This window comes from Prionailurus bengalensis, chromosome B1 (assembly GCF_016509475.1).
Source record: "Prionailurus bengalensis isolate Pbe53 chromosome B1, Fcat_Pben_1.1_paternal_pri, whole genome shotgun sequence".
Taxonomy (NCBI): Eukaryota; Metazoa; Chordata; class Mammalia; order Carnivora; family Felidae; genus Prionailurus; species Prionailurus bengalensis.
The window spans coordinates 96,199,839-96,227,213 of NC_057344.1; the positions used below are offsets into that span (position 1 = coordinate 96,199,839).

General features: G+C 36.0%; 1 protein-coding gene across 2 annotated transcripts in view; it reads left to right on the forward strand.

The window, feature by feature from the left end:
- Positions 1-27,375, forward strand: part of SCLT1 (sodium channel and clathrin linker 1) — a 217,858-nt gene that overhangs the window by 121,841 nt on the left and 68,642 nt on the right. For both annotated transcript variants that reach the window (XR_006295405.1, XM_043568522.1), the window contains exons 13-15: positions 1,702-1,800; positions 18,742-18,813; positions 26,522-26,596. Coding sequence is in view for 1 of the 2 variants with exons in the window: in XM_043568522.1 (XP_043424457.1) it covers positions 1,702-1,800; positions 18,742-18,813; positions 26,522-26,596 (246 nt within the window). In the remaining variant the exon portion in view is untranslated. The remainder of the gene's footprint in view (positions 1-1,701; positions 1,801-18,741; positions 18,814-26,521; positions 26,597-27,375) is intronic.

Below are 27,375 nucleotides of genomic sequence, written 5' to 3' on the forward strand. Positions count from 1 at the left end.
ATATATATATACAATGGAACATTAATCAGCCATAAAAAGAACAAATTCTTACCATTTGTAACAACAAGGCTGGATCTAGAAGGTATAATACTAGTGAAATAAGTCAGAGGAAAGACAATACCATATGATTTCACTCATGTGGAATTTAAAAAACAAAATGATTAAAAAAAGAAACAGACTCTTAAATATGGAGAACAAAGTGGTGGTTGGGAGAGGGCAGGTGGGTAGGGAGATGGAACAAATAGGTAAAGGGGATTAAAAGTACACTTAATGGTGAACACTGAGTAATGTATAGAACTGTTGAATCATTCTATTGTGCACCTGAAGCTAATATAACACCTTATTGTTAATTCTATCTAAAAAAAAACAAAAACAAAAACAGAAAAACAGCTGTACCTCTTACTAGCTTACCTATTTAAACAGCAGGAAATTTATTAAACAATTAAAAAAAAAACAGGTGGGAATGTGTATAGAATCTTTGGAAAATAGTACGGTCAAAACACAGGGCCACTTATTATATGATGATAAAAAAAAAAAAAGATTCAATCATGCCTAGAATTGGAGCACTTCCAGGCTCAGAAAGATATTTGGTCTAGAGGTATAAATTTGGGAGTTATCAGCATATAAATGATATTTAAAACCATGATACTGAATTAAACCATAAAAGGATAAATGGAAATGAAGGATTAAGGACTTAAGTCTTGGGTAATCAATTTTTTTTTTTATTTCAGTATAGTTAACATACAGTGTGATATTAGTTTCAGGTTGCAACATAGTGATTCAGCGATTCCAGATATTACCAGTGCTCATCACAAGTGCACTTCTTAATCCCTATAGCCTATTTCACTCATCCCTCCACCCATCTCCCCTCTGATGGATAGTGCAATTTTTAAAGAGGTTTAGAAGAAGAGGAAGAAACAGCAATGCAGACTGAAAAGGAGTGATCAGTGAGTTAGGAGGAAAACCCATACTGTGGTGTTCTAAAAGCTGAATAAAGAAAATAAAACAAAGAAAAGAGAGTAATCAGTTATCTCAAGTGCTGCTGACAGATCAAATAAGATAGTTACTCAGAATTGACTCACAGGTTATTAATATGGAGACAATGGATGGTTGAAAGCCTGATTGGAGTTGGTGTAAGAAAAAGTATTGGAGATGAGCAAGTGCAGAATTTAGAGTTTTACTCCAGAGAGAAGCAGAGAAATGGGAGTGTGACTGACACAGAACTAGGATTATAAGAATATTTTTTAATTGGGAGATGAAAATGATTAGATAGATAGAAACATCAAGGAATGAGGTGACAAGGGACATAATTTGAATAATATCAAATAATGGAAAGAAGGGGAAGTCCAAGAGATTTTTTTCCAAGACTTTAATACCTAGACTTGATGACTTATTTTGTATAGGGAGTAAAGGAAAAGGAAAATTGAAAAATAACTCTAAGATTTCTAGGGGTTAGAAGAGTGATGGCCCTGGCCAAAATAAATACCAGAGGAAAATAATAAATTTTTAGGATAAAGCCAGGTGAAAAGGTGAGGGAAAATAACAGATTAGGCAAGATTCCAAGTGGAGATGTCCCAGAAGTTTAGCATAAGATATTTGCTTTCCACAAAGTGATTATTGGATAGATTTTTAACCATTTATTATGTTACCTTTATTAATAATGGTGTGATCTATAATGACATTGTGATTATTTTTTTGAAGGCTCTACTTGAGGAGAAGCAAAAAGAAGAAGATATAGAGAAAATGAAAGAAACAGTGTCTCGGCTTGTGCAAGATGTTACCCTAAGAAGCAGGAAGGAAGTAAGGAGTTTTTAAACTTCAAAATTATTTAAAATTCAAAAGTTTACAGAATTTCACAACTTACAACTAAATATTACCTAAGTTTTTGCCTGATGGACATAACTAATTAACTATCAGCTAATTGCATCAATTGTGCTAAATTTCAAATAAAAATTATCTCAGGAAAGCAGTCCCTACCATTTTAGCTAGTATGGGCCTGGGTGGGAGTAGAAGAATTTGGGGGGGGGGGTGTTAGGCTAGGAATATAGTGAAGATTAACACACTTGAAGTGTAAAATTAAAAGGAAGCCTCAGAAAGAAACTTAGAATGCATAAGAAGTTAAGAGGAAAAAAACCTGTTGGCTTGCAGTATCTTAGAGCAGCTTAAGACTGGAGAAATCTGGTAAAGAAACTGAAGCTTCCAAGAGATTATTGACTCCCTCAAAGTTACATACTAATTAAAGCCAGAACTTACACCTGTACCTTCTCCTGCTGTACTAAGCCCAGCATTATTTTGATCACATAATGCTGGCACTTACACAATTTGTGAATTATGTTGTTATTTTCAAGTCTGTTATCAAGACTAAATCTGATATTTTTGTGTTAATTAATGAGTTGTTTGTTGGTTTGTATTGTAAGGCTTATGGAAGTTGAAATTGTCTGAGCAATGTAGGTTTACGTTCATATAAAGAGACAAGGACGACCTATATCTAGTTGCCTTTTCTCTGGTATGGGTATGGATCAGTTCATAAGTGGGGTGGTAAAGTTTGAAAGTATAACATGAATTGTGGAGGAAGAAACCACAAAAACCCATTTTAAAAATGAAAAAAAAAACATTTTTAAAACCAAAATACTTAGGTTGCTTAGGGTTCCGCCTCTATGAAGTAGCAGAACTAGATGTAAATACAAGTCTGTTGATTCTTGAGCTCTACCCTCAATCACTGTGAATAATTGTTTCCCATTAATTGTGTATTTTTTTATTTTTAGAAACTTTCAAACCCATAAAAAGGTTAAACGTTGTTCAGTGAACACTTATTTACCCTTTAGCCAGATAATTCTTAATGTCTTGCCACACACACTCCATCTGTCTTTATATACATACGCACTCTTTTTGCCAGCCATTTGGACATGGACTGCAGACATCATGACACTTCACTCCTAAATATCTTGGCATTTTTTCTCCCTGAGAAAGGACATTTTACTACACAACCATACTGCTATTACCATACCTTAAAAAAAAAAAAATCAGTATTATTTTTAATCTACACTCATATTTTCCTAAAATATCCTTTACAGCTTTTTTTGGTTTTGGGTTTTTTTGTTTTGTTTTTTAAAGTTTATTTATTTATTATGAGAGCAAGAGAATGCAAACAGGGAAGGGGCAGAGAGAGAGGGGGAGAGAGAGCCCCAAGCAGGCCCCACGCTGTATGTGGAGCCCAATGCGGGCTATGGCTTTTTGTTTTTTTAAATTCAGGATCCAACCCAAATTTATGTATCATTGCATTTGACTACTATGTCTCTGTAGTCTCCCTCAATGTAACCCAGTCCTCTGTCTTCCTCTGTGTATGACAAAGAATCCTTTGTAGAATCCAGAATATTCCACCTATGGATTCTTGTAATCATTTCTTTTTGATTCGATTCAGATCATTTCTGGCAGAGTGATAATGTGTATCTTCCACTTCATCACGTCAGGAAGCTATAATGTCAGGTTGTGCATTAGTTGAAGCTAAGCTTGACAACATGGTTATGGTGGTAAGACCAGAACTCTCCATTTGTAAACTTTATAAATAACTGGGGGAGATACTTGAAGACTATACAGTTATGCTCTCTACCAAAAGTTATCATCCAGTGGTCTTAGCATCCATTAATAATCTTTGCCTGAAGTAAATGTTACAAGAAGTGATTACAAATGATTATATCATTTTTATACATTTATTAGCTGTCAGTTTTCGGTAGACTTTTCTCCTTTTTTAATATCGCTATGGTTCGTTGGTCTTCTTTAGTTTTTTGTTATAACCTACTACCATCAGGTTTTTTTTTATTCTCATAATGTCTCTGCAGCTTTTTTGCATAAATGATGTTCCTCTCTCATCTTGTACTTTCCCTACCTCAGACAGGGAGTCAGCCACTTTTCCAGCATGCTTTGGTTATAATTTTTTTATTTGATATTTTTGTCAGAGACACGAATTAGCAAAACTATTGTTTTTTCATTTTTACTATAATATTTACATTAAAATGATTTCCTGTGTATCCATAAAGTCTGTCTATGAAAATAGTTAACAAAAAGGAATGAAAACTAATACTCTTTTCCTTTAAAATGAGCTCCTATAGGGTAGTTGGATGCACTGTATATTCCTCCACTGGATAAAATAAAGGTGTTAACTCTTTTCTTACCTGTATTTTCTGTGGGCATTATTATTTCTCTCCTAGATAGACAGAAGTAGACTTGTTTTAAAAAGTCTCATCAGTTAAATAAAGCTAATGTACCTGCTTTTCTCCCAAGCAACTAAGTGGTAGAATTTTCATTCCTATAGAGTCTCTAAGGTTTCTTGCTGCAAAAGTATTTTTTAGAAATCTGTTACTTTATCACAGGCTGAAATTAGGTGATTTCCTAAGATAAAATCTCTATTTGAAGCAGAATCCAAACTAAAACCGGGTTTGTTGGGTTTTTTTTTATTACTAATTTACATACCCTTTCTGTAGGAATCCTTGTCCTATTCTTGGGGTTAAGAATATTATATCTTTGGCCATAGTTTGAATTATTTTTTTTAATATGAAATTTATTGTCAAATTGGTTTCCATTCAACACCCAGTGCCCATCCCAACAGGTGCTCTCCTCTATACCCATCACCCACTCTCCCCTCTCTCCCACCCCCCATCAACCCTCAGTTTGTTCTCAGTTTTTAAGAGTCTCTTATGTTTTGGCTCCCTCCCTCGCTAACCTCTTTTTTTTTTTTTTCCTTCCCATCCCCATGGTCTTCTGTTAAGTTTCTCAGGATCCACATAAGAGTGAAACCATATGGTATCTGTCTTTCTCTCTATGACATATTTACTTAGCATAACACTCTCCAGTTCCATCCATGTTGCTACAAAAAGCGATATTTCATTCTTTCTCATTGCCACGTAGTATTCCATTGTGTATATAAACCACAATTTCTTTATCCATTCATCAGTTGATGGACATTTAGGCTCTTTCCATAATTTGGCTATTGTTGAAAGTGCTGCTATAAACATTGGGGTGCAAGTGCCCCTATGCATCAGCACTCCTGTATCCCTTGGGTAAATTCCAAGCAGTGCTATTGCTGGGTCATCAGGTAGATCTATTTATAATTTTTTGAGGAACCTCCACACTGTTTTCCAGAGTGGCTGCACCAGTTCGCATTCCCACCAACAGTGCAAGAGGTTTCCTGTTTCTCCACATCCTCACCAGCATCTATACTCTCCTGATTGGTTCATTTTGGCCACTCTGACTGGCGTGAGGTGATATCTGAGTGTGGTTTTGATTTGTATTTCCCTGATGAGGAGTGACGTTGATCATCTTCTCATGTGCCTGTTGGCCATCTGGATGTCTTCTTTAGAGAGGTGTCTATTCATGTTTTCTACCCATTTCTTCACTGGATTATTTGTTTTTCGGGTGTGGAGTTTGGTGAGCTCTTTATAGATTTTGGATACTAGCCCTTTGTCTCATATGTCATTTGCAAATATCTTTTCCCATTCCGTTGGTTGCCTTGTAGTTTTGTTGATTGTTTCCTTTGCAGTGCAGAAACTTTTTATCTTGATGAGGTCCCAATAGTTCATTTTTGCTTTTAATTCCCTTGCCTTTGGGGATGTGTCAAGTAAGAAATTTCTGCGGCTGAGGTCAGAGAGGTCTTTTCCTGCTTTCTTCTCTAGGGTTTTGATGGTTTCATGTCTCACATTCAGGTCCTTTATCCATTTTGAGTTTATGTTTGTGAATGGTGTGAGAAAGTGGTCTAGTTTCATCCTTCTGCATGTTGCTGTCCAGTTCTCCCAGCACCATTTGTTAAAGAGACTGTCTTTTTTCCATTGGATATTCTTTCCTGTGTTGTCAAAGATTAGTTGGCCATACTTTTGTGGGTCTAATTCTGGGGTTTCTATTCTATTCCATTGGTCTATGTGTCTGTTTTTGTGCCAATACCATGCTGTCTTGATGATGACAGCTTTGTGGTAGAGGCTAAAAGTCTCGGATTGTGATGCCTCCTGCTTTGGTCTTCTTCTTCAAAATTACTTTGGCTGTTTGGGGTCTTTTGTGGTTCCATACAAATTTTAGGATTGCTTGTTCTAGCTTCGAGAAGAATGCTGGTGCAATTTTGGTTGGGATTGCATTGAATGTGTAGATAGCTTTGGGTAGTATTGACATTTTAACAATATTTATTCTCCCAATCCATGAGCACAGAATGTTTTTCCATTTCTTTATATCTTCTTCAGTTTCCTTCATAAGCTTTCTATAGTTTTCAGCATACAGATCTTTTACATCGTTGGTTAGGTTTATTCCTAGGTATTTTATGCTCTTTTGTGCAATTGTGAATGGGATCAGTTTCTTTATTTGTCTTTCTGTTGCTTCATTATTAGTGTATAAGAATGCAACTGATTTCTGTACATTGATTTTGAATCCTGCGACTTTGCTGAATTCATGTATCAGTTCTAGCAGACTTTCGGTGGAGTCTATCAGATTTTCCATGTATAGTATCATGTCATCTGCAAAAAGTGATAGCTTGACTTCATCTTCGCCAGTTTTGATGCCTTTGATTTCCTTTTGTTGTCTGATTGCTGATGCTAGCACTTCCAATACAATGTTAAACAACAGCGGTGAGAGTGGACATCCCAGTCATGTTCCTGATCTCAGGGAAAAAGCTTTCAGTTTTTCCCCATTGAGGATGATGTTAGCTGTGGGCTTTTCATAAATGGCTTTTATGATCTTTAAGTATGTTCCTTCTATCCCGACTTTCTCAAGGGTTTTTATTAAGAAAGGATGCTGAATTTTGTCAAATGCTTTTTCTGCATTGATTGACAGGATCATATGGTTCTTTTCTTTTATTAATGTGATGTATCACATTGATTGATTTGTGAATGTTGAACCAACCCTGCAGCCCAGGAATGAATCCCACTTGATCATGGTGTATAATTCTTTTTATATGCTGTTGAATTCGATTTGCTAGTATCTTATTGAGAATTTTTGCATCCATATTCATCAGGGATATTGGCCTATAGTTCTCTTTTTTTGCTGGGTCTCTGTCTGGTTTGGGAATCAAAGTAATGCTGGAATGAGTCTGGAAGTTTTCCTTCCCTTTCTATTTTTTGGAATAGCTTGAGTAGGATAGTTATTATCTCTGCTTTAAACGTCTGGTAGAACTCCCCTGGGAAGCCATCTGGTCCTGGACTCTTATTTGTTGGGAGATTTTTGATAACTGATTCAATTTCTTCGCTGGTTATGGGTCTGTTCAAGTTTTCTATTTCTTCCTGTTTGAGTTTTGGAAGTGTGTGGGTACTTAGGACTTTGTCCATTTCTTCCAGGTTGTCCAGTTTGTTGGCATATAATTTTTCATAGTATTCCTTGATAATTGCTTGTATTTCTGAGGGATTGGTTGTAATCATTCCATTTTCATTCATGATTTTATCTATTTGGGTCATCTCCCTTTTCTTTCTGAGAAGCGTGGCTGAGGTTTATCGATTTTGTGTATTTTTTCAAAACACCAACTCTTGGTTTCATTGATCTGCTCTACAGGTTTTTTAGATTCTATATTGTTTATTTCTGCTCTGATCTTTATTATTTCTCTTTTTCTGCTGGGTTTGGGGTGACTTTGCTGTTCTGCTTCTATTTCCTTTAGGTGTGCTGTTAAGTTCTGTATTTGGGATTTTTCTTGTTTCTTGAGATAGGCCTGGATTGCAATGTATTTTCCTCTCAGGACTGCCTTCGCTGCATCCCAAAGCATTTGGATTGTTGTATTTTCATTTTCGTTTGTTTCCATATATTTTTAAATTTCTTTTATAATTGCCTGGTTGAGCCATTCATTCTTTAGTAGGGTGTTCTTTAACCTCCATGCTTTTGGAGGTTTTCCAGACTTTTTCCTGTGGTTGATTTCAAGCTTCAAGCACTGTGGTCTGAAAGTATGCATAGTATGATCTCAATTCTTGTATACTTATGAAGGGCTTTTTTGTGACCCAGTATGTGATCTATCTTGGAGAAGGTTCCATGTGCACTCAAGAAGAAAGTATATTCTGTTGCTTTGGGATACAGAGTTCTAAATATACCTGTCAAGTCCATCTGATCCAATGTCTCATTCAGGGCCCTTGTTTCTTTATTGATCCTGTGTCTAGATGATCTATCCATTGTTGTAAGTGGAGTATTAAAGTCCCCTGCAATTATCACATTCTTAACTAAGGTTGCTTATGTTTGTGAGTAATTGTTTTTGTATATTTGGGAGCTCCCGTATTTGGCGCATAGACACTTATAATTGTTAGCTCTTCCTGATGGATAGACCTGTAATTATTATATAATGCCCTTCTTCATCTCTTGTTACAGCCTTTAATTTAAAGTCTAGTTTGTCTGATATAAGTATGGCTACTCCAGCTTTCTTTTGAGTTCCAGTGGCATGATAAATAGTTCTCCATCCCCTCACTTTCAATCTGAAGGTGTCCTCAGGTCTAAAATGAGTCTCTCATAGACAGCAAGTAGATGGGTCTTGTTTTTTATCCATTCTGATACCCTGTGTCTTTTGGTTGGCACATTTAGTCCATTTATATTCAGTGTTATTATAGAAAGATATGGGTTTAGAGTCATTGTGATGTCTGTAGTTTCATGCTTGTAGTGATGTCTCTGGTACTTTGTGGTCCTTGCAACATTTCACTCACAGAGTCCCCCTTTGGATCTCCTGTAGGGTTGGTTTAGTGGTGATGAATTCCTTCAGTTTTTGTTTGGGAAGACCTTTATCTCTCCTATTCTAAATGACAGACTTGCTGGATAAAGGATTCTCAGCTGCATATTTTTTCTGTTCATCACATTGAAGATTTCCTGCCATTCCTTTCTGGCCTGCCAAGTTTCAGTAGATAGATCCATCACTAGTCTTATCGGTCTCCCTTTATATGTTAGAACGTGTTTATCCCTAGCTGCTTTCAGAATTTTCTCTTTATTGTATTTTGCCAGTTTGACTGTGATATGTCATGCAGAGGATCGATTCAAGTTATGTCTAAAGGGAGTTCTCTGTGCCTCTTGGATTTCAATGCCTTTTTCCTTCCCCTGATCAGGGAAGTTCTCATCTATGATTTTTTCAAGTACACCTTCAGCCCCTTTCTCTCTCTCTCTTCCTCTTCTGGAATTCCTATTATATGGATATTGTTCCGTTTCATTGCATCACTTCATTCTCTAATTCTCCCCTCATACTCCTGGATTTTTTTCTCTCTTTTTCTCAGCTTCCTCTTTTTCCATAATTTAATCTTCTAATTCACCTATTCTCTCCTCTGCCTCTTCAATCCAAGGTGTGGTTGCCTCCATTTTATTTTGCACCTCATTTATAGCATTTTTTAGCTCCTCCTGACTCTTTCTTAGTCCCTCGATCTCTCTGCTTGCTGCAGAGATTCTCTGCTGTCCTCTATACTTTTTTCAAGCCCAGTGATTAATTTTATGACTATTATTTTAAATTCATATTCCATTATATTGCTTAAATCGTTTTTGATCAATTTGTTAGCTACTTCCTGGAGTTTCTTTTGAGGAGAATTCTTCCGTTTTGTCATTTGGATAGTCCCTGGAGTGGCAGGGAACTGCAGGGCACTTCCCCTGTGCTGTCTGGAGTAACTTGTGTTGGTGTTTGGGGCCTCAGGCAGTCCCTATGTCTTCCCCCACCCCCCCGCTGGGGCCACAGTCAGACTGGTGTGTACCTTCTCTTCCCCTCTCCCAGGGGCAGGACTCACTGTGGAGTGGTGTGGCCCCTGTCTGGGCTACTTGCACACTGCCAGGCTTGTGGTGCTGCTTCTATGGGATTTGGCATATTAGCCAGGGTGGATCCGCAAGATGCACAGGGGCAGGAGGGGCAGGCTTACCTCGCTTTGCTGTCAGTGGTCCCCTGCGGGAGGGGCCCTGCAGCACCTGGAGGGAGGCAGGCAGATCCGTTGGAGAGATGGATCCACAGAAGCACAGATTTGGGTGTTTGCACGGTGCAAGCAAGTTCGGTGACAGAAACTGGATCCCTTTGGGGTTTCAGCTGGGGGATGAGCGAGGGAGATGGCCCTGGCCAGCGCCTGTGTTCCCTGCGAGCTGAGCTCTGTCTTCCGGGGCTCAACACCTCTCCCTCCTGGTGTCCTCTCACCCTCCCGCTTTCCAAGCAGAGCTGTTGACTTATAACATTCCAGATGTTAAGTCCTGCTGGCTGTCAGAACTCAGGCAGTCCGGCCCCTCTGCTTTTACAAGCCAGACTTGGGGTCTCTGCCTTGCTGGGCGGACTGCCCCTCTGCCACCCGGCTCCCTCCCACCAGTCCCTGTAGCGCGCACTGCCTCTCCGCCCTTCCTACCCTCTTCCATGAGCTTCTTGTCTACACTTAGCTCTGGAGAATCCGTTTTGCTAGTCTTCTGGCAGTTTTCTGGGTTATTTAGGGAGATTTGGGTGGAATCTAAGTGATCAGCAGGACACGGTGAGCCCAGTGTCCTCCTCCTCCGCCATCTTCTCCCAACCAAAAAATCATAGTTTGAAATATTTTTGATGGCATATCTTGAAAATATTTAATAAATTTTGTGACTTTCAGTGATAAAAATGTTTTCTCAAAGTACTCATCATCTGAAAAGTCCTCTAATTTTTTTCCTAATCCTAAAATAAATTCGCATTGATTTTAAAGTTGATAGAAGTTGTCTTTTGCACAAGTCCTTAAATAATCTTAGTATAATTTTTCAAAGATATTATGATCTCTATATTCAATTTAAACCTTTTTACAAACATGAATATTCAACTGCTTCTCTACCTAGTAGTCCCACTAGGCATCGGAAGCCCGACGTTTCTAAAACAGACTCCCTCTCTTACTCCCTTATCTTCCCTTCCTTGTGGATTCCATTTGATTTCCTAGCATCCAGCCTTTCTGTAGTATTCCAACTATTCACTCAAGAAGTAATTATTGAGAAATAGCTATTGAGGGGTGTGTGTGTGGCTCAGTCAGTTCAGTGCCAGCCTCTTGATTTCAGCTCAGGTCATGATCCCAGGATCGTGAGATCCATCCTCATATCGGGATCTGTGCTAAGCGTGGGGCTTGCTTAAGATTCTCTCTCTTTCTCCTTCCCCTTCCCCCGCTCACACACTATCTCTCTCTAAAAAATAAAAAAATAAAAATAAAATAATTTAAAAGAAGTAGTTATTGAGCACTAACTGTGTGCCAAGCACTTTGCTGGGTCCCTGCTTTCTCCAAGTCCCACACTATTGCCAAGTTGATTTTTTAAAGTAAACTTTATTGTTACTATTATTAAAAAGTAATACATGTTCATTATGAAAAGAAATGTAAGAGAAAGAAATGTAAAAGAAAATTAAAATCATAATTCCAGTACCCAGAGATAAGCACTATTTTTAGCATTGTCCTTTGAATTTTCATTTAATTGCAAATTATCGAAGAAATGTTGTAACCATCTGTGAAACAAAAAATTCTGGAGACCTATACATGAATCTTTGAATAATGTTAAGCCTGGAAGATAGAATAATGAGGAATCTTTCACTTTCTACATATTGTAATTCTGCAGGTGTGGAATTTCAAGAGTAGGTATTTTTGTAAACAAACTATAATAAGATTTTATACAACATGTAATATGTATTTTCTTATACTTTTAAAACATTTTTAATGTTTTTGATTGAAAATTTTCACCTGTATTGGTAATTGTCCCATTATTATAATTTAATATGTCCTCCAAATATGTAGAATTAATTTGTTGAATTGGGGATAACTTACATCTAATGACTTAAGTGGTATCTTTTTTTAACTAAAGTAAATATAATGAATAAATTATCACATATTTATGTTCTGGCTATAAAACTGAACAAAATATGACAATAGCTTATTTCTTTAAAATGCAGAAAAAGCTATTGCTCAGATCTCTCTCAAGTAAAACTTAATTTGTGAAAAAAAATTATTTGATACTGGTTTTGATTTTGATTTTCTGTTTAAGTCATAGCTTAAAGTTGGTGATCAAAATTATATTCATCCTGTTAGGCAGTATTTGTACTATCATTGTCCTTTTCTATTTCTGTCTCTTGTTAATTTGTCTTACTATTTAGTTTATAGATATCCTTACTATCCATAAACTATAAAAGAAAATGTTTACATAAAGAAAGTGAGGTTGGGTAAGAGGGGGTTTTAGTTCCCTTACAGACTTCTGAACCCCAACCACATTAAACTACCTCCAGAAACATGTTATTTGCTCATATAGCAGGGTTTACATTATATTTTATCAGATACCAACCTCAGAAAATTTTCTATGACCTCTGTAGCATATAATTTTATTGATGATACACCATCAGTCTCAGTAGTTATACACAGTCTTTTTTAAAGTATGAATACTTTAATTTGCTGAAGTCATCAACATTATTGTAAAAATGTTTTAAAATATATATACGACTATGGTCATAAACCCTCATGCTAGCTGCATTCATTTCTAGATACTAAAAAGAACACTTTTAAAAAATTGTGAGAGAGAGAGACAAGCAGACATGACTGGCCTTATAGAAACCAAAACTTGTATATTCTAAAAACCTTCATGACTTAATTTCTCTGTGCCTTGATCTTCCTCATCTATAATGAAGATACTGACTACTTAAGCAGATTGTTGGTGAGAATCAGATAATAACACACTGCTCTAAGTAGTCATTAACACATCAAACCTCTGTAAATAGTAACTATGATTATCACTGACCCATAAATAGGATGAATTGATCCTTTATACAATTATTCATAGGCAAAGTTTACATCAAAATCTAAAATAGAGCTAAAATGGACCCACATATGTTTGTCAGGTCTTCAGAAAAATAACTTCTATTAATTAACCAAATAAAATATATGTCAATTTTATAAGCGTTCTAAAGAAGGTTTACATCATGTTTTAGAAATAATCTATTTTATAAGATCTAGAATATTTCCAAAAATCTTTGTTGGTATGTTTACTGATGATACCATCAGTATCAATATTCCTCACGACCTTTTTTTTTTAATTTAAATCCAAATTATTACACATAGTGTATATTACACATAGTGTAATAGTGTATATTACACATAGTGTAATAATTTCAGGAAGAGAATTTAGTGACTCATCACTTACATATAATAATACGAGACCCAGTGTTCATCCCAGTAAGTGACCGTCTTAATGCCCATTGCTCATTTAGCCCATCCCCCTACCCAACTATCCACCAGCAAACCTGTTTGTTTTCTGTACTTAAGAGTTTCTTATGGTTTGCCTCCCTCTCCGTTTTTATCTTATTTTTGTTTCCCTTCTTCTATGTTCTTCTGTTTTGTTTCTTAAATTCCACATATGAGTGAAATTGTATCCTATTTATCTTTCTCTGGCTGACTTACATCGCTTAGCATAATACACTCTAGTTCCATCTACCTTGTTGCAGATGGTAAGATTGCATTCTTTTTGATTGCTGAGTAATAGTCCATTGAATATATATGCTGCATCTTTTTTATCCATACATCAGTGGATGGACATTTAGGTTATTTCCATTCTTTGGCTATTGTTGATAGAGCTGCTATAAAAAAAGGGGCTGCGTGTGCCCCTTTGAATCAGCATTTTTGTATCCTTCAGATAAATATGTAGTAGTGCCGTTGCTGGGTCGTAGGGTAGTTCTATTTTTAATTTTTTGAGGAACCTCCATTCTGTTTTCCAGAGGGAATGCACCAGTTTGCATTCCCACCAGCAGGGCAAAAGGATTCCTCTTTCTTCACATCCTTGCCAACATCTGTTGTGGCCTGAGTTGTTAATTTTAGCCATTCTGATAAGTGTGAGGTGGTATCTCATTTTGGTTTTGATTTGTGTTTTCCTGCTAATGAGTGATGTTGAGCATCTTTTCATGTGTCTGTTAGGCATCTGGATCTCTCTTATGGAAAAGTATCTATTCATGTCTTTTGCCCATTTCTTCACTGGATTATTAGTTTTTTGGATGTTGAGTTTGATATAAGTTATTTATAGATTTTGGATACTAACCCCTTATCTGATATGTTGTTTCAAATATCTTCTCCCATTTCGCCGGTTGCCTTTTAGTTTTGCTGATTGTTTCCTTCGCTGTGCAGAAGTTTTTTATTTGGATAGTGTCCCAATAGTTCATTTTTCCTTTAGTTTCCCCTGCCTCTGGAGACCAGTGAGAAGTTGCTACAGCTGAGGTCAAAGAGGTTGTTACCTGTTTTCTCCTCTAGGATTTTGATGGCTTCCTGTCTTATGTTTAATTCTTTCATCCAATTTGAGGTTATTTTGTGTATGGTGTAAGAAAGTGGTCCAGATTCATTGTTCTGCATTTGGCTGTCCAGTTTTCCCAACACTGTGTTCAGAAGAGATGGTCTGTTTTCCATTGGATATTCTTTCCTGCTTTGTCAAAGATTGGTTGCCCATACGTTTGTGGGTCCATTTCTGGGTTCTGGGTTCTGTTCCATTGATCTATGTGTCTGTTTTTGTGCCAGTACCATACTGTCTTGATGATTATGACTTTGTAATACAGCTTAAAGTCTGGAAATGTGATGCCTCCAGCTTTGGTTTCCTTTTTCAAAATTACTTTGGCTATTCAGGGTCTTTTCTGGTACCATACAGATTTTAGACTGTTCCAGCTCTGTGAAGAATGCTGGTGTTACTTTGATAGGGGTTGTATTGAATGTGTAGATTGCTTTGGGTAGTATCGACATTTTAACAATATTTGTTCTTCCAATCCACGAGCATGGAATGTTTTTCCACTGTTCTGTGTCTTCTTCCATTTCTTTCATAACCTTTCTATAGTTTTCAGTGTATAGATTTTTCACCTCTTTGATTAAGTTTATTCCTAGATATTTATGGTTTTTTGTGCAATTGTAAATGGGATCAATTCCCTGTTATCTCTTTCTGTTGCTTCATTATTGGTGTATAGAAATGTGATTCCTGTACATTGAATTTATATTATGCTACTTTGCTGAATTCCTGGATCAGTTCTAGCAGTTTTTTGATGGAGTCTTTCAGGTTTTCCATATAAAATATCACATCATCTGCGAAGAGTGAAAGTGTGACTTCCTCCTTGCTGATCTAGATGCCTTTTATTTCTTTTTTTTGTCTGATTGCCGAGGCTCAGACTTCCAACACTATTTTGAATAACAGTGTAGTGGAGAGATTGGGCGTCCTTGTCGCGTTCCTGACCTTAGAGGGAAAGCTGTCAGTTTTTCTCTATTGAGGATGATATTAGCAGTCAGTCTTTCGTATCTGGTCTTTATGATCTTGAGGTATGTTCCTTCTATCCCTACTTTCTTAACAGCTATCAAGAAAGGATACTGTATGTTGTCAAATTCTTTCTCTGCATCTATTGAGAGGATCATGTGGTTCTTACCCTTTTTTTAATTTATGTGATGTATCACATTAATTGATTTGTGGATATTGAACCAGCTCTGGATCACAGGAATAAATCCCACTTGATTGTGGTGAATAAATCTTTTAATGTGTTGTTGGATCCGGTTTGCTAGTATCTTGTTGAGAATTTTTGCATCCATGTTCATCAAAGGAATTGGTATGTAGTTCTCCTTTTTAGTAGGGGGTCTTTGTCTGGTTTTGGATTCAAGGTAATGCTGGCCTTGTAGAATGAGTTTGAAAGTTTTCTTTCCATTTCTATTTTTTGGAACAGGTTTAAAGGATAGGTGTTAACTTTTCTTTAAATGTTTGGTAGAATTCCCCTGGAAAGCCTTCCAGCCCTGGACTCTTGTTTTTGGGGAGATTTTTGATTACTGATTTAATTTCTTTACTGGTTGTGGGTCTATTCAAATTTTCCATTTATTCCAGATTGACCAGTTTGTTGGCATATAATTGCTCATAATATTCTCTTGTTATAGTTTGTATTTCTCTGGTGTGATGATCTCTCCTCTTTCATTCTCCTTATTCATTCTCCTCTCCTTTTTCATTTTGATCCATCTGGCTAGGAGTTTATCAATTTTCTTAATTCTTTCAAACAACCAACTCCTGGTTCTGTTGATCTGTTGTTTCTTTGATTCAATCTATATCATTGATTTCTGCTCTAATCTTTATTATTTCCCTTCTTTTGCTGGTTTTGGGCTTTATTTGTTTATTTGTTCTCTTTAAGGTGTAAAGTTAAGTTGTGTATTTGAGACCTTTCTTCCTTCTTTAGGAGAGCCTGGATTGCTATGTACTTCCCTCTTATGACCACCTTTGCTGCATACCAGAGGTTTTGGGCTGTCATGTTTTCATTTTCATTGGCTTCTGTGTACTTCTTAATTTCCTCTTTTATTTCTTGGTTAACCCATTCATTCTGTAGTAAGATGTTCTTTAATCTCCAAGTGTTCATGGTTATTGCAGATTTCTTCTGGTGGTTGATTTCGAGTTTCATAGCAAACTCGTGGTCTGAAAATATGAAAGGTATGATCCTGATCTTTTTGTACTTGTTGAGGGCTGATTTGTGTTCCAGTATGTGATCTAGTCTGGAGAATGTTCCATGTGCACTCAAGAAGAATGTGTATTCTGCTGCTTTAGGATGAAATGCCCTAAATGTATCTGTTAAACCATCCGGTCCAGTGTGTCATTCAAAGCCATTGTTTCCTTGTTGATTTTCTGCATATTTGGGTGCTTTCACATTTGGAGCATAAATGTTTACAATTGCTAGATATTCTTAATGGATAGACCCCTTAATTATGATATAATGCCCTCCTTCATCTCTTGATACAGGCTTTATTTTAAAGTCTAGATTGTCTGATATAAGTATGGCTACTCCAGCTTTCATTTGACAACCAGTAGCATGATAGATTGTTCTCCATCCCCTTACTTTCTATCTGTAGGTGTCTTTAGGTCTAAAATGAGTCTCTTGTAAGCAGCATATAAATGTGTCTTGTTTTCTTATCCATTCTGATACCCTATGTCTTTTGATTGGAGCATTTAGTCCATTGACATTTAGAGTGAGTACTGAAACATATGAATTTAGTGCCCTTGTGTTCCCTATAGAGTTGTTTCTGGTAATGTTCCCTGGTGCTTCTAGTCTTTGTTGCTTTGATCTTTGTTTTGTTTTGTTTTCTCTTTTGTCCACTCAGAGTCCCTCTTAAAATTTCTTGCAGGGATGCTTTAGTGGTCACGTACTCCTTTAGTTTTGTTTGTCTTGGAAACTCTTTATCTCTCCTTTTATTTTGAATGACAGCCTTTCTGGATAAAGATTTCTTGGCTGCATAATTTTCCAATTCAGCACATTGAATATATCACTCCTTTTTGGCCTGCAAAATTTCTTGTATATAGGTTTATTGCAACCCTGACCTATCTTCCCTTATAGGTTAAGGACAAACTCAAGTTATGCAGATTGTTGCATTAATCATCCGAACAATTTCCTAGGAGTTCAAAATAGTTTGGTGCTGTTCTAGTTGTGTTTCAAGGACAAGACAAGCTCAGGATCTCCATGATGCTCTGCCATCTTAATTCCTCCTTCCTTCATGGTCTTTTTAAAAAGTATGAGTAGTTATTAATTAGAAAAATATACTGTCATAGGAGTCATCTTGATGAGATGTAACTAATTCTTCAAAATATTTTGTACACATAAGTCATACTGTTTCTTAAGTATTTTATTTTTTTTTATTTTTTTTTTTTTTAAATTTTTTTTTTCAATGTTTATTTATTTTTGGGACAGAGAGAGACAGAGCATGAACGGGGGAGGGGCAGAGAGAGAGGGAGACACAGAATTGGAAACAGGCTCCAGGCTCTGAGCCATCAGCCCAGAGCCTGACACGGGGCTCGAACTCATGGACCGCGAGATCGTGACCTGGCTGAAGTCGGACGCTTAACCGACTGCGCCACCCAGGCGCCCCTCTTAAGTATTTTAAATGTTAATTGAAATAAGAGTTTTTCTCACAAAGTAATTTACTTTATACTGAAATATATGCAATATGAAAGTATTTTTCTTCTTATAAAACAAAAGTGCCTTAAAAGTTACTAGTTACATTTTTAGTGTGTAATTCAGTTTTTCTCTTGACTTGCTCTATGGCACCAGTTCTTAAAGTGTTGTTCAGAGAGTCTGGAAGGTCACACCTACTTTCATAATTATAGTTTACTGTTTTCTTTTTTCATACTCGTTCTCTGATGAGTTTACAGTGGTGTTTTCCAGAGGCTGATGGTAAGCAACACAACAGGTTGAACACAGAAGTAGATAATGTGAATCTGGCTGTCCCCTGTTCAAACATTAAGGAAATTTACAAAAATGTAAAATAATAACATTTTTCTAGAAAATTTTTTATTTTGGAAAATGAACTTATTTTTCATAAAATGTTATTTATGTTAACCTATAATGACTTAATATCTATAAGGGGATTAATAAGTAAATATTTTGAAACGTTGCCAGTTTTCACTTCAAATATGGTAAGTTTTCATAGAAATTCACTCTCCTTCCACTGTTGTGATAAATTCTTGACCCTTTAGGGGCACCTAGGTGGCTCAGTCAATTAAGTGTCTGACTTTATCTCAGGTCATGATCTCGCAGCTCCCCATCGGGCTCTCTGCTGACAGCCTAGAGCCTGGAGCCTGCTTCAGATTCTGTCTCCCTCTTTCTCTGCCCCTCCCCCAGCCACACTCTGTCTCTCTCTCTCTCTCTCAAAAATAAACATTAAAAATTTTTTTAAATAATTCTTGACTCTTTAATACTCAGGTGGTTATTTATTTTTTATGCCATAAAAGTTTTATTTTTTTCTCAAAATTATCCTAAATATTTTTATTGGGTATTAATCAATTTTTGTGAATCTAAACAATTTATGAGTGTCTTAATTACAGGTTGCAAGCACAAGAAAACAGTATAATGTACAGATTTCTCGACTAACAGAAGAACTTTCAGCCCTTCAAATGGTAGGTTAGAAGACTATATTCTTCTGAATATTGTCTATTTTATTTTTCTTATTTTTTAAATGTTTATTTACTCACCTTGAAAGTGAGGGTGAGAGAGAGAGCAGGGGAGGGGCAGAGAGAGAGAGGTAGAGAGAACATCCCAAGCATGCTCCATGCTGTCAGCACAAAGCGTGATATGGGGCTTCATCTCACGAACCATGAGATCGTGGTCTGAGCCAAAACCAAGAGTTGGAAGCTTAACCAACTGAGCCACCCAGGCGACCCTGAATATTGCTTATTTTAAAGCCAGGATACATTTTAATGTGTCATGTAATGCACATTCTTGTTCATTCAGAAGATACTAAGCCAGGAACTATGCTAGATTCTAGGAAAAGATTAAAAATCAAGATAAACATGTTAACTGTAATCTTGGAGCCTGTGGTCTAGGAGGATAGATGGATGGCATTTATCACATTTTACTATTACCTTTTTTTTTGACAATGCACAGCATGCTATGAAGCACCCATCTGCAGCTGCTAACACATGCTAGTTTCATCTGGGAGATTAAGTAGAAAGTAAGAGAAAGTATATATATCAGTGGGATAGAAGAAAGACAAGCTTCCCAAAAGAGATAGAGTACTGAAGGATAAATAGGCAAAGAGGAGAAAGGAAAAAAAATACTTGTTTCGATAGAGGTGAGATTAAATATGTAAATTTAACATTAAGATATGATGAAATGGAATTTAATAACCTTGCTTATCGGGGAATGAAAGTACAAGAATTTTTAGAGATTGGGAAGATATTTTCCACTTCACAAACTCTAATCCTTTCTGAATCTCTACCTCACTTTTAATGCTGCCTACAAAACTTAGCAACAACTTATGTCTTGTAATAAATATGTTACATTATGTTAGTTCTCTTTCCATCTCCCATCTCCTTCCCTCACTCTCCTTTTCTCTTACTTTATACAAATCTTATCTTTCCAATTATATTATAAACACCTTGAAGGAGAAAAGTCTTATGCCTTCTTTTATCTTCATTGCCTAGCACAGTGTTTTCACAGTATGTATTTTAATAAATACTTATTGACTAATATTTAAACAATTCTGAAGGAAAGAACAGATCTTTTTCCACATTCTACAAGCTCTGTAATGTACATCTTGAGACTTTAGTCTTTGTGTACAGGTCCTGAGAGTAATAGACTAGAAACCAGTGTTACTTTTTGTTTAATGTCATTTGTGTTAAGGATGTAGGAACATTAAGTGAAACTAATGGGATGCAGTGTGGCCAAATAGTCATGTCTAATTAATTGTTGTTTTCAAGTTTTACTACTTCTTCTATTACCTTGCTATTCTGCTTGTTGTCTTACAGGGACTGGTTTAGCTTTGAGTAGATTCATAGCTAGAAGAAAGTCTTTCCCCAGTCCAGGATCATTTAATGGCTTGTAAACTCTGGAAGGACAAGAACATTATCTCTTTCTGTTTTCCCAAAGGAATGAATGTGTGTTGGATAAGATCTGCAGGGCTTTTAAAAATAATTCTTATCTGTTTACACAACCAGAGCTGTGTAAACTCAATTTCGAGGAAAAAATTATATTTCTTAGGATTTATAGTGAAACAATTATAATACATAGCTAAGTGGATTTTTCTAAAGATATTAAATATTATGTGATGTCATGTTGATTCCATGGGGAACTGTCCTGAATAATTGAAAAGTGTTTGAAATATCAAACATTGAGAAATATGTTTGAAGGAGGACATGTTCAACTACTTTAAAAAGCAGATTTTGGGGCGCCTGGGTGGCGCAGTCGGTTAAGCGTCCGACTTCAGCCAGGTCACGATCTTGCGGTCTGTGAGTTTGAGCCCCACGTCAGGCTCTGGGCTGATGGCTCGGAGCCTGGAGCCTGTTTCTGATTCTGTGTCTCCCTCTCTCTCTGCCCCTTCCCCGTTCATGCTCTGTCTCTCTCTGTCCCAAAAATAAATAAAAAACGTTGAAAAAAAATTAAAAAAAAAAAAAAAGCAGATTTTGTCAGGTAACTCAGAAACTCAGACTATAGTTTGAGACATAATAACCTGATGTTGGCTATTGATTTATATTCTTAAATACCAATTTTATCAGCTGGACCATAAACATGAAGTCAAGGAGGGAGGTTAAGCATACTTTAGCTAACCCCAAACTAAGTTATGCTTGCAGGAAGGAAAAAAAAACCTGTATTTTAAGTTAGTGTGCAGATTTTTTTTTGATAGGTTTAAGAAAAGGCCAGAACCAGTCTCTCTCTACCCACATGTCTCCCTTTGGAGAGCAACACAGCTTTTATTTCTCCTACAGTTTCTCTTAAGAAAGCTCAAGGTTTTAATTCTGCCAAATAGGAGAGATTATTTTTAACCTACAGTAAATAGTGGGGCGCCTGGGTGGCTCAGTTGGTTAAGCATCCAACTCTTGATATTGACTCAGGTCATGATCCTGCAGTTCAGGGGATCAAGCCCTGCTTTGGACTCTAGGTTCACAGTGCTGAGGAGCCTGGTTAAGATTCTTTCTCTCCTCTCTCTCTTCCCCTCCCCTGATCTCTAAATAAATAAATAAATAAATAAATAAATAAATAAATAAATAAAATGAACTTTAATCTACAGCAAATAGTAAAAAGACTGGTTATAAATGCCCAAATTTTATACAAGTAAAATGAAAAATTCAATATGATCTTTTTTGGATATGTGAATTTTTTAGAAGTCTAATTTTGAATCTCCATGTGCATAGGTATTTAGATATCTTTTTATTATTGGTTTCTAATCTAGTTAAATAGAGGCCATAGATTATAGTCTATATGATATTGATTCTTAACATTTGTTGTGATTTTCTTTATGGTACACTATAGGGTATAATTTTGGAAATACTCCATGAGTACTTGAAAAAATATCTAGTTATCATTTGGTCATATTGTGCCCAAAAGGTAGGAATGTTGGTGGTGATTAATAGTAAATATTCATGAAGGCTTTTTCATAATAGTAATTTTAAATACTTGCTTTAGTATTACTGTGAATTTTTAATAGAATTAGTATATTTCTCTAGAAAGGTTCAACTTTTCTATCTAATTTTAAGTTTGTTGTTTGAGGTTAACCAAATATTTTTTTTTTTGTCATCATTGGGCAGTGAAATGGTGAATTGGGTAGAGAGAGATGCATAGTATATAACATATCATTATTTATATGCCGTTCACCAGATTCAGAAGTGTGATCCAACCTTGTTACTAATATCTACATTAAAAATCACATGGGTATCATATAAGCAGCTATAGAAAAAGCATTTGACAAAATCCAACCCCCATTCATGATAAAAACTTGCAGTAAACTAGAAACAGAGGGGAACTTCCTCAACTTGATAAAGAATATCTACAAAAAGCCTACAGCTGTGAAACCAGAAGCTTTCCCACTAAGATCAGGAACAAGGCAGTGATGTGACCTCTTACCATTACTTTTCAACATCATCCTGGAAGTACTAGCTAATGCCATTTGACTAAAAGTTACATAGATTGGGAAGGAAGAAATTTGATATGATTATGTAGAAAACAAAAAAAAAAGTGATGGAGGTGGGGGGGCCCTGGGTTGTTCAGTCAGTTGAGCATCTGACTCGATTTTGGCTCAGCTCATGATCCCAGGGTCATGGGATTGAGCCCCACGTCAAGCTCCACATTGAGCATGGAGCCTGCCTAAAAATCAATCTCTCCCTCTCTCTCTCTCTCTCTCTCTCTCTCTTCCTCTGTCCTTCTTCCCTGCTTGTGTGCTGTCTTTCTAAAATAAAAAATAAAAGTAAAACCCCAAAAAATTCAACCAAAAAGAAAGAAGCAATCATAGCATAGTAAGGTTGCAGGATATAGAGTTAATATACAAAAGTCCATTGTATTCCCACATACCAGCAATTAACAAGTGGAATTTTAAACTAAAAACACAGTGCCATTTACCTTAGCATGTAAAAAAAAATTACTTAGATATATATCTAACAAAATATACAAAGTCTATGTGAGGAAAACTGATGACAGATATCAAACTAGAAGTAGATAAATGAAGAGATAGTCCATGTTCATGGATAGGAAGACTCAGTCAAAATGTCAGTTCTTCAGAGCCTGATCCATAGATTGAGTGCAATCCCAGTCAAAATCTCAGTAAGTTATTTTGTGGATATTGACAAACTGACTGTAAAGTATATCTGGAGAGACAAAAGACCCAGAATAGCCAACACAACACTGAAGGAGAAGAAGAAAGTCAGAGGACTAATACTACCAGATTTCAAGACTCACTCTAAAGCTATAATAATCAAGATAGTGTGATCTTGGTGAAAGAATAGACAAGCAGATCAATGAAATAAAATAAATGAAATAAAACAACCTAGAATGGAGTAAAATATAGACCCACATAAATACAGTCAGCTGATCATTGACAAGCAAAGGCAAGACAGTGGAGCAAAGATAAGTCTTTTTAGCAAATGGTGCTAGGACAATTAGACATTCACATATAAAAGAATGAATCCAGACACACCCTCCACAAAAATTAATTCAAAATAGGTCACATTCCTGGGGCACCTGGGTGGCCCAGTCAGTTAAGTGTCTGACTTCGGCTCAGTTCGTCTCATGGCTCATGAGTCTGAGCCCCACAGCTCAAAGCCTGGAGCCTGCTTCAGATTCTTTGTCTTCCTCCCTGTCTGTCTCTCCCCTGCTAATGCTCTGCCTCTCTGTCTCTCAAAAATTAATAAACATTAAAAAGTTTTTTTTAATGGGTCATAACCCTAAATGTAAAATGCAAAACTATAAAATTCCTAGAAGATAACATAGAAGAAAACCTGGATGATCTTGAGTTTCGTAATGAATTTTTGGATATAATATCAAAGGCACGATTGATGAAAGAAACAATTGGTAAGTTGGACTTCATTAAAATGAAAAGTTGCTCTGTGAAAGATAGTCAAGAGAATGAAAATTCAAACCACAGATTAGGAGAAAATATTTGCAAAAGACATAACTGACAAAAGACTGTTATCCAGAATATATGAAGAACTCTTAAAACTCAACAGTAAGAAATCAGCTCAATTAAAAACTGGACCAAAGACCTTGACAGACACATCACCAAAGAACATATACAGATGGCATATAAACATACAGAAAGGTGCTACACATCATATGTCACCATGGAAATGCAAATTAAAGTAATAATGAGGTGCCATTCATTACATCAAGTATGTGCCAGATATGCCTGTTAGAATGACCAAAATCCAGAACCCTGCTTGCTCAGTTTTACTGACAGAGTGCCCACCAACCTCTGGGGAAAATGTGGAGCAACAGGAATTCTCATTCATTGCTGGTGGTAATTCAAAATGGTATGGCCACTTTTGAAGGCAGTTTGATGGTTTTTTACAAAATTAAATATACTCTTAACATATTGTCCAACAATTACACTCTTCTGTATTTATCCAAAGGAGTTGAAAACTTATGTCCACACAAAAAAACTCAACATGGATGTTTATAGCAGCTTTTTTCACAGTTGCCAAAATTTGGAAGCAACCAAGATGTCCTTTAGTTAGGTGAATGGATAAACTGTGGTACATTCAGACAGTTATTTAGCACTAAAAAGAAATGAGCTATCAAGCCATGAAAAAAACCATGGAGGAAACGTAAACACATATTATTAAGTGAAAGAAGCTAGTCTGTAAAGGCTACATATTGTTTGATTCCAACTGTATGGCATTCTTGGAAAGGCAAAACTATGGGGTAAAAAGACTGATGGTTATCAGGAGTTAAGGAGAAGAGAGGGATAAATAGGCATAGGTGAAGCAGAGAGGATTTTTAGGACACTGTACCTACTCTGTAGTGAATACATATCATTATAAATGTGTCCAAACTCACAAAATGAACAGCACCAAGAGTGAACTCTAATGTAAGCTATGGACTTTGAGTGATAAGGTTGTGTCATTATAGGTTCATCAGTATTAACAAGTGTATAACTACAGTGAGGGATGTTGAAAATAGGGGAGGGCTTTGCATATTATGGGGTCAAGAAGCATAGCAGAAATCTCTGACTTCTCAATTTTTCTGTGAATCTGAACTGCTCTAAAAATAGTCTATTAAAAATCACATATCAACATAGAAGAAATCCCAAATATCACACCATAAAACTACCTTTTCATAGATTAGCGACTTACTATATGAATATATATGGAATGTTTAAAGTTTCATTTCTTGTGCACTAATAATTCTAGCTTAATGAAAGATAATTTAGATTAATCATCTGATTTGTAACATAGGGTTAAGATCTTCATTGTAATCAGAATTCACAATTTAGAAGCTTATTTCAAAATTTAAAAACATTTTGATGTACAGTACTTACATAAAATAAAGTTATGCTGAGTGCACCTGGATGGCCCCATCGGTTTAGCGTCCAACTCTTGACTTCAGCTCAAGTCATGGGATCCATCCCTGCTTGGGATTCTCTCTCCCCCTCTCTCTCTGCCCCTCCCCCACTCACAGGTGCACATGCTCTCTCAAAATAAATAAACATTTTTAAAATAAAAAATAAAATAAAGTTATGCTAAAGATAGTTGAATATTAATTAGTAGTGTACTGACAGTAAGCGGGTTCATCCAAAGCATAATCTACAATTAGTAGAAAATAATCACACTGATTCTCAAAAATAAATAAATAGTTAAAAACAAATAGCTGTGAAGAGCCAGTCATTATAAAGGTTGTTTTTAGTTTAGTCTCATTTGCAAAATATTAAATTTTATCAACTGATTGATATGCTTGCTCAGTTTTACTGATTAAAGCCTTTTGAGGAGAAATGTTAAAAAAATTTTTTTAATGTTTATTTATTATTTTAGAGACAGAGTGCAAGCAGGGGAGGGCAGAGAGAGGAGGAGACACAGAATCCAAAGCAGGCTCCAGGCTCTGAGCTGTCCACACAGAGCCCAATGCGGGGCTCGAACCCATGAACCACGAGATCATGACCTGAGCCAAAGTTGGCTGGTTAATCGACTGAGCCTCCCAGGTGCCTCATGAGCAGAAATGTTTAATGATCATGTTAATAAAATTTACTATGTACATTGGCTGTTTATAAGTTTTGCCAAAAAAAAATTTTTGAATTTATATAACCATGTACATTTTAGGCCACAGGTTATCCTCAGGATATGGTGTCACTGCCCAGTTCTGTGTTTCCTTTTAAAATACATGATAAGAGGTCTCTTGATTTCAGCTCAGGTCACGATCTCATGGTTTGTGAATTGGGCTTCGTACTCTCTTTCTGTCCCTCTCTTTCTGCCCCTCCACTGCTAGCTCACACATGCATTCTCTCCCTCCCCCTCCTTCTGAAAATAAATAACATTTTTAAGAAATTAAAATATGTGATATGAGTATATGAATAAAACTAATATGAGAAAGGGGTCTTATTTTTTTCTCTCTGGAATCCCTCAACCTCTGTCACCCATTTAGTATGTTTACTTAGAACTCCTTGACATTCTGTGCTGGAGGCGATTTCTGAAATCCTGAGATAGGCAGCTCTTTGAAGATTGAGGTGTTTTTGTTTTTGTTTAATAATCAATATGGTCATGCTCTGTTGATAGGGTAAGTGTGGTATTCTTGTTACAAACAAGAATTTGTTTGTTGGTATTTCTTTGTTACAAACAAATCATTTTACCCATTTTTTTCTTAAGTTTTTACAAACATATTTATTTACAATATGAATTGAATTTATAGGAGTGTGCTGAAAAACAAAGCCAAATTGAACGAGCCATTAGGGAGAAAAAAGCAGTGGAAGAAGAACTAGAAAAGGTAAAAAGGAAAAAATACCTAAACTCAACTGCAGATATTCACTATTACTGTTTGCTTTCATCACACTGCCTACTAGCAATCCCTATATTATAAGTGAGTGTTTTTACCTGGAATATATTCAGAATCTGTACTTAAATACTAGTATTGCCTGAATACATTTCTTTATAAGAGTGGCCATAGTACTTGTACTTTTTACTTAAAGGTGTACATTTTTTGAAGTAGCTATCCTTGATTAAACCTTATTCCAGTAGTAAATTTTACTTCATCTTCCTTGTGTTTTTAAATTCTATGCCAACTTTTATTGGGTTCAGGCCATCTATAAATACAAATATGTATAACCAGAAAATTACAACATTGCTCTGATTTTAACCTTTTAAAAGTATAGGTTTTTATTTTGTAAGTAGAAAAATATTACCCAAATGATATTTATGAAAAAATACTGTAAGAAGTGTGTAGTTTAAAATTTATTTCTTACTTAGATAGCTTTTTTATCATCAGTAAATATCCCACTCTTGTAAAATACCTTGGGAAAAAATGGAGACTACACTTGGTGCAGAATATACGGTGTTTTAAATAGTGCATTAGGAACTTTTGTAGAGAGGTTAAGTAAGTTACCTAATGTTAACAAATACTAAATGTTACAGTCAGACTTTGATTTTCAAAGAAGAGTACATACATGCTGTGCTACATAGCATAAAGAAAATCAGTAAACTTAGCAATCAGTAAAAAGCATGTGACATATATGTGTTACTGACATAAAAAGATCATGACATCAGATA